The sequence below is a fragment of the Nicotiana attenuata genome, unplaced genomic scaffold, assembly GCF_001879085.1.
Source record: "Nicotiana attenuata strain UT unplaced genomic scaffold, NIATTr2, whole genome shotgun sequence".
Lineage (NCBI taxonomy): Eukaryota > Viridiplantae > Streptophyta > Magnoliopsida > Solanales > Solanaceae > Nicotiana > Nicotiana attenuata.
Window position 1 is genome coordinate 215,596 of NW_017672034.1, and position 8,918 is coordinate 224,513.

General features: G+C 36.4%; 1 protein-coding gene across 1 annotated transcript in view; it reads right to left on the reverse strand.

The window, feature by feature from the left end:
* Positions 1 to 852, reverse strand: part of LOC109211448 (protein FAR-RED IMPAIRED RESPONSE 1-like) — a 5,270-nt gene extending 4,418 nt beyond the window's left edge. Inside the window, exon 1 of the mRNA XM_019374980.1 lies at positions 34 to 852. Coding sequence (XP_019230525.1) covers positions 34 to 852 — 819 coding nt within the window. The remainder of the gene's footprint in view (positions 1 to 33) is intronic.
* Between the last annotated feature and the right edge of the window lie 8,066 nt (positions 853 to 8,918).

The following is an 8,918-nucleotide window of genomic DNA, read 5'->3' on the forward strand; positions in this document are numbered from 1 at the left end:
CATGTTTAGAGCCCCAAGCCATGTAGATAGCACCATTTTGTAACTTGTTATATCCTCACTAGACATAAGAGCACATCCCAAAAGTATGGACTGCCTATGCTGATTGACACCAACAAATGAAGCAAATGGCATATTGTATCGATTCACAAGGTATGTGGTATCAAGGCATATTACATCATGGAACTCCTCATATGCAACCTTAGAGTGTGAATGAACCCATACGACATTACGAAGTCGACCAAAACTATCCACATCTACGGAGTAGTAAAATTCCCTATCTTTTTGCTGCATGTCACTGAAGAACTTGAGTAATGATTGTGCATCCCCTTCTTGCAACTGAAGCTTTCTACTCTTCAAGATATAATTTCTACAGTCCTTTGGTGTACAACCCAGATTTTCGGGGCCACCAGCAAGTACTTCAGCAACTCTTATATTTTTTGAGGGTCTTAAGCCAGCAATATCTTTGGCTGCAAGAGTTCTCTTAAGAGACTTGCTAAGCGATCTGTGTCCAGCCATCAATCGCGATAGTGCTGGTTCCAATTGATGATTATGTTTTTTTACCACCTTTGAAACACGCCATGAACCATTCTCCTCCAAAATTCCATTTATTCTAGCTCGACAGTTCTTCCTCTTGGTAACATGCTTATTCCTTGGTTTCCTAGACCTATCACAACCATATTGCACATACCTAACAATATCACCACCTTTTTTGTTGGACGTTCTTTTGACAATGCAAAAACCCGATAATCTTGCATGTTCTTTGTAAAAATCAAACAGAACATCCTTACTACTGAACCGCATCCCAGTAATTGGACCAATTATAAGATCTTCTTCATTGAACTCATTAGGCATTTCCCTGTCCTATCCAACTTCTCCCTCTTCCTCTAAATAATGGCCGTCGTAATCATCATCATCATCATCAGCAGCAGCAGCAGCAGCAGCAGCATCGTCAACAGGATTTTCTCCATCATTGAAGTTGCCGTCTGAATCAATGTCGATCGATTCATCTTCATTCATCAAACTGTCGTCCGAATTCAACCCTAATGATATGTGTAATGCATTCCTTAGTTGATCCGACCTAGTTTCTAGACTGTTATTCGGGTTTAATGGGTCCAAATTAGTTTCTCGGTTAGTATTCATGTTTAGGTTTAGGGAAGTGTGGTGAATTATGTGTTTAATGAAAGCTATCTTAACATAAGTATATGGTATGATATATACATAATAGACCTTTGATCTTCCCATCCGTATAAATTGCATTTAATTAAAAAAAAATACGTAATTGTATTTAACAAAAATACGTAATTATATTTAAAAAAAAAACGTAATTGAGCGTATATACGAAGGCTGCCATACGTATATACGAAGGCTTTTTATCTTCCCATGCTGAGAGAATGATGATTTATGGGATCAATGTTTTGGAATAATCAAAAGTTATTAACTAATTTTGGAGGGAAAAAAGGGCCATTAAGCCAAACGGAAAAACAAGGGCATTACTGGCATTTCACGGGTGTGGTCATTTTTGGGCCACGCTGAGTTTGGCCGAATAGCAGCACTCTTTTCATATTACCTACTCTTATAATTCAAACATGTATTCTTATTTCACCCTCTATTCACATAAAATAATACAAGAAATTACGCATAGTTCAATAAAGCCAATCAAACGTCGCAAAAGTTATGTGATAGTTATTTTTTCTTGCACGATCATAACCAAATATTTTACTATAATTTATATGGAATTTTATGTTGGAACTATTTTGCTAAAAAGTTAAATCTATGAAAACCTTAGCAACACCAACTTATCATCATGGTCAACTTTAAGTAAAACCTTAGCAACACCAAGTTATGGTATCAAATGTTTGTTTAATTAATAGGAAGTCTAATTAATGAGATCTTTAATGACGTTTCGTTAAAAACTCCTTATCAGGCATATCTGGACACCACTTATCTGGTTCAGGCACTTTCCGTTTTCGTCTCGTATAATAAAATTGTCCACTTTTTTAATGGATTATTTTATATTATTACAAAGGTGTCAGATTTTAGAGGCAGCTGTTACTCGAAAAAGAAAAAAGTTGTATAATAATAATAAAAAAGAGAAAAGAAGAAGGGAATCTTTAGAGTTGGAGATTATTAGAAATCTTTAAAGGTCTTTAAATTAAGTACGAGGTGGGTTCTTTTATAAGCTATCCACTTAATTACTTGAATAGTTAATATAATCTTTGGAGTGAAAGCTTGACAAGGATTTTGGTTACATGGTAAGAGCACATATGGGGGAGAAATTCAAAAATAGCCAGATTTACCACTGATCGTTGAAAAATAGCCAAGTTTCAAAAGTCATCGAAATTTAGCCATTTTAAATCTGAGCGAAAACACTGTTCAAAATCCGGAAAAATACGCCCGCAAATTTTACGGGAGTTCCAGCATAAGTATGCTTGAACTCCCGTAAATAACTATGCTGGAACTCCCGCAAATTTTACGGGAGTTCAAGCATAATTATGCTGGAACTCCGGCAAATTTTACGGGAGTTTCGGCAAGTATAATTGTCCAGTATAATATACTGGAGTTTGGAGCACTGGTGCTCCAGTCTCCCGCAAATTTTAAAGGAGTTAGCAAAGTATACCGGTCCAGCATAATATGCTGGAGTTCGTACACAAATGCACCAGAACTCCCGTATATTATACTGGACCGGTCCCTGTTGCAGCAAAATAGTGGCTATTTTTCATTGACTTGATAAACGCTGGCTATTTTTCATTGACCAGTATGAAAACTGGCTATACCATGATATTTTAACCACATATGGGCGGAGCCAAAGTGTCGTTTGCGAGTTCGACTAAACCAAGTAATTTTAGTATTAAACCGTATATTTGTCTCAAAAAATTTATTGAATATGTACAATTTATTAATGTGAAACTAATAACTTAATAGGATTAATATACTGAACCCACAGCTTAAAATTCTGACTCCGCCTCTAAGAACACAACACGGTGAGTTATAAATAAGATATGCGTTGGGGTTCTTTTACTAATTAAAAGACTAGTATTTAAACGAAAATATATAAAAATAATAATTAAGTTTATTATCGATGGAGTTTCGAACTACGTATCAACTAGTATTAATCCTGAGATAGATTTCTCATTTATAGATAAAGAAAAATAATATACTAGTAATAGAGTGTGGCCTACACCAGCCCTAGATACAACCTACTCCATTTCTTATCATATTGATGCACTGACAGATCTCAACTTTTGCAAGGTTCCTTGCATCTTCTTTTATATGTTATTAATTTAAGGAATTTTTATCTCCTATAGCAAAGGTTAACACCTTATTTATTTTAAAAAAATACCATTTAAAAAAATTATATTCTATAGATACCTTTTAAGGTTTATAGCAAAATACTTAATTTTGGTTACCTCCTAGTCTTAAGCCACTAAATACCACTACTGAAAAATTGGTCTATGGTAATGCATGAAAAACCGTTCCAGTAGGTAGACAAACCGTTGCCGTAGTGATATTGGAACGGTTTACAGACCGTCACATCCGCTCGCGTGCCAATAGAGCTATAGGAACGGTTCTTGGAACGGTTTACATATTCGTTGCTATAGAGGCGTCTATCGCAACGGTTTTCCTTTTCTCTATTGGAACGATCATTCCTTCCAATCGGGACGGTTTAAAACCATTACTATAATGTGTATGCAACGGCTCATAACCGTTACCATATTATCTAATGCAACACTTTCGTAAGCTATTGTTACGGTTATTTATGGATATAAAACGGTCTCTTTAAGCTATTGTAACGGTTGTTTTTGTATCGCTACGGTTTTAAATACCTATTGGAACGGTTTAGAGGGAATTTTGGAACGGTTTACTGGATCTATTGGAACGATTTACATTCTAATGGAACGCCATTTGTGTCCTATTGCAACGGTTATGGTAGACTATTGTAACAGCTCATATAAAACAGAAATATAGCTCCTACTGTAATATATATATATATATATATATATATTATATCATATACTAAAATACAATTATAATAACACTCAAACATATTTAAATAAATTCACAAAAATAAAATTATAATATTATTCTCTACCCCAAGGTGCATAAGTAATACATTTCAAGATAGTAAGTTTCAAAAATGTTGACAAACAAAAGATTCTTAAACATTCATCTTATAGCAAATCTCAAAATTCATTTTAAGATAAGGTCTAAGATCTTTCATTGCCTCTTCTCTATTTCTTGATTACTCCAACCTACAAAAGAGGATTAAATAAAGTCATTACCTCTTCAGCTAGAATGCTAGGACTTAAATAAATTTATCAAAGAAAGAAAAAGAGAAAAATGGACCATACAAGATTGCTAGTCATAGCAAGCTCTTCTACAGGAAACACATTACCTAGACCCAACATTTGGATCACTTAAAGTGTCATTGCAAAGCTACTATAAACAGAACAGATATCAAATTAATCCCATTATAGGATTAAAAGAAAAGAAGTCAGTTTGCACAAATTGCTTTTGTGACCACTCTAGCTAATCCCGGATTTCATATCACAACATAACTTTGCTCAGAAAGCCGTACAGGTAAAGAAAACATGTAGTTACCAACATTACCATCTCGAATTAAGAAATTGGTTTTCATTACTAAAACGGAAAAAGAAAAGACATGCTCATGTGTAGAAGTCAAGAAATGTGTATCTCACAAAAGCATCAGTGCAACAAAATCTTAGTATCTTGTTAAGCAATATGAATACTCAAACTTCGATTTTAGGCATGTTAACCTTCTTGGCTTTTAAACCAAAAAAAGACATAGAGATATATGGATTCTCTGTCACTTGTGGAGCGCCTTACCGGTGTTCAATACAAAATCAGAAAAGTAGAAATAAAAAAGAAACTGAAGAAAGACAGTAAAAGATTCAGAAAGTAATTCGAGGTCCACAATTTGCTTGTGCATCCTTAAGTGATTTTAACCCCCTCACACTTTGCCAAGGTAATGGATTAAATCTCCCAGTGATAAATCCGAATAAATCACCTTCATTCAACAGTGGCATACAAACTGCAGGGATACCAACGAACGTAAAGAGCGGAGCAAAATATCACACTTACGAATTCGACGAGAGAGTAGACCTGCGAATTAAGAATTGCAGTATTTTCAGGAAAGTAAGGAAAGTCTTGTAAAATATGTTTTGGTGTCTATAAAAACGAAGCCATGCCTTCTGAACCTTATTAGGCAATTATGAAAGAGGTGTGATATCTGTTCTGGAAGGTGCCTGTCAAATTGTCGCCGTCTGCCGCGTCCTACCGCGGTTACCGCTAGAGACCGCGGCCAAAGTGGCTCTCGAACCTGTGAAGGGTGTCTGGCGCTGTCCTACTGCGCGTTACGCCAGGACCGCTGGCCAGGACTATATTCTGAATTAGCATTGATCTGCATTTACATTAATATTAAATAATTAATAAATAAATTTTGTCCAAAAAATTAATCTTATCGATCGGATCATTTTGACAACATCCAAATTCCAAATCCAAAGCCAAAGCCGAAGCCGAAGCCGAGCGACGACGACGGCGCGGGGGTCTATTCTCTTCAACTCCTTTTAAAGAGCTTTAAGAAGTATCTATATTAAAGCACACAAATGTAGTTGTCCCTCACCAATGAAGGGACACAAGTGCAGACATAAGCTCACTTCTTCAATCATTCCCTCCATTTTATTTCCCTCCATTTTTCATATTCACCAACTTTTAATAGTTAAAGCCCCAATGGCTTAAAAGTCCAACAATCCCGCGCCACATGAATGGGGAATGGTTGTATCAAGAAAGATCATAGATGAAAGCTGTTTGATCTTGCAAGGATTAATCCATCTGGTAAAGTTTCTTCTTTGCAACTTCCGTATGACATATGTCGGATCATACTCGGTCAATCGGTTAGATTTGATATCTTTGAACCCGCTCGTAACTTAGTGTGTACCTAGACAACGATAATGTCACAACAACCCAACTTTAACCGTCTTTTAGTTCTCATTGTTGTGTTCGTTTCAGCCAGATGAACACCAGACCTAGGTTTCACTTAAGTGTCTGTAAGCCACAGAAATGTCTCATTTGAAGCGGCTTCCACTTTCACACTTTACATAGTGATTCCTAAACGTCGTAATCCTCTAGATTGATACTATTTGATAAATTACCATATCAAAACTTCAGGTAATCATTAAAAGAACGGTTTGCTAAAGTGTCTATCCTGTGTTTACTGAAAACCACTTGTCTCTCGATACGAGAATTGGAACCAAAGATTTTATTTGACCAATGTTGAACCGGTCAATCACAAACTTTGTTGAGCCTCCTTGAACCAGACTCTCGGAACATCCACATAAATCTAGTAGAACGTTACCACCATTTTTGACTTGTCCTCGGGCCATAGCCCATTCCCTTAGTGAACTTCTCAACTCCCTCTCTAGTTAAGCCTTTGTAACGATCCGCCACATTTCCTTTGATCTTACTAGAATCAGATAGTGAAATTCCACTAGAAAGTAGTTGTCCTTAACGGCTGTTTGTCGTTCGTCGTATATTGACGAGAACTTTCGTATTACATAACCGCTCCCTGCGCCGTCCTTAATTGCAGCCTCACTATCGCACTGTATGCATAAATATGGAGCCAAAGGTTTTGCCAAGAACGGAATTCTTTAAGAAAATTTCGAAGCCATTCAGCTTCATATCCACCGGCTTTATCCAAAGCTATAAACTCTGGATTCCATTGTAGAGCGAGGCGATGCATGTTTGTTTGAAACTTCCAAAGAGTACTGCCCTCCACAATAGTTAAAAACATATCCACTTTGTGGACTTTTTCGTTGAGCCCGTTATCCAATTTGCCATCACTATATCCGTCGATAACCGCATGATATTTATCTGTAGTGCAAAGCGTGTCTTGGATATATTCCAAATATCCCAGAACTCGTTTTCAGTTGCCACCCAGTGATGTTTGTTGGGAATTACTTGTGAATCGACTAAGTTTACTATTCCACAAGCTTATATCAGGTCGTGTACAGTTCATGATGTACATTAAGCTTCCAACACACGAGAGTACTCCAATTGAGACGTACTTTCTACCTTTATTCTTTATAAGATGAATTGATTTAAGGTCCAATTGGAGTTCTTGCACTCTTAAATCCAAGTGTTTGAGTTTCTTCAAGTGCCATTGTTCACGTAATGTGATTGAGACAAAGCTAGACCCTGAGGAGTTCCTCTGGATTTTAATTCCTAGAATTACATCGCACTCCATAAAATCTTCATATCAAAACTTACTAGCAAGCATTACAGCTTAGTAGCATTGAATGCGGCAATGGTCTTTGCTCTATTATTAGCATATCTCAACTTATAAGCAAACAGTGACTATAGATTTGGAACGTCTTTAATGATAAACACATTTATCACATTCATTTAATCTTAAAGCCATCTTGACAACCATTGTTTGGGCAATTTCGCATCCATTTGCTTGGGTGCTGTATTTAGCCATAAAGGACTTAACAAGCGACACACCTTCTCTTTCTTCCCGGCAACACAAAACCCTTCAGGTTGTCCATGTAAATTTCTTCCTCTTAAATCACCATTAGAAGGCTCTGTTCTTTACAATCCATCTTGATTGTTTTTGAAGATCATACAGGCAGCTAACGCGCTAGTTAGATCCGAATGGATTATATTCTTGTTACGGCGTGAGTATGTGTTCAAAATAGTCAAGGCTCTTTCCATGCTCTAAATCCTTGAAAACTACAGTTCATTGCCTTGTATTTGTCAATTGAGTTACCACGTCTTTCATTTCTTCTTGAAATCCATTAGCAAACCCAACTATTATTGTTACCTGAGGAAGATCAACCAATCCCAGGTATGGATGCTCAATATGATTCTATTTAGCTATTGTGACAGCTTTTCTCCAAATATGGTGCCTTCTGAGAGAGAGACATTGCTTCCTTGAAGTACGAGGAATCATTTCTAGCAGGGAAAGTCTAGAAAATACTGGACCGAATGAAGTAGATGTCCGTTTGACGTTATTATCTTCTCGGATTTTCCTCATTAGCATACCATCTGTTTATTCCTCCCGAGTCGTTTTCTTTTGGTAGGTCACCTCACTTTCCTTTTTATACGGAATAAATAGTTTCAATAAAAGTTCAGCATTTATCCTGATTCTATTATCGTATTAACGTGAATCTCAGGATTTCTGACTTATGAACCAGAAAACGATATGCCTTGCTATTGGTTACATATCCAATAAATACACAATCAAACCGTTTTTGGACCTATCTTAACCCTTTAGGTTTAGGAACTTGTACCTTAGCTAAACACCCCACACTTTGAAGATTTCAAGCTGGGCTTCCTTCATTTCCATTTTTCATAGGGAATGGACTGTGTTTTACTATGAGGTACACGGTTGATTATTCGGTTAGCTGTAAGTATAGCTTCCCCCCACAAGTTCTGTGGTAAACCTGAACTTATCAACAACGCATTCATTATCTCTTTCAACGTTCGATTCTTTTTCTCCGCAATTCCATTAGATTGTGGAGAGTAAGGGGCAGTTGTTTGGTGAATAATGCCATTTTCCAAACATACTTCTTCAAAAGGAGATTCATATTCTACCACCCCTATCACTTCTTATCATTTTGATCTTTTTGTTTAGTTGTGTTTCAACTTCACTCTTGTATTGCTTGAAAGCATCAATTGCCTCATCTTTACTATTAAGTAAATAAACATAGCAATATCTCGTGCTATTGTCAATAAAAGTAATAAAATACTTTTTCCCACCACGAGATGGTGTTGACTTCATGTCGCAAATATCTGTGTGAATTAAGTCTAAAGGATTTGAATTCCTTTCAACGGACTTATAAGGATGCTTAGTATACTTTGATTGCACACATATTTGACATTTGGAATTAATGCAATCAAAT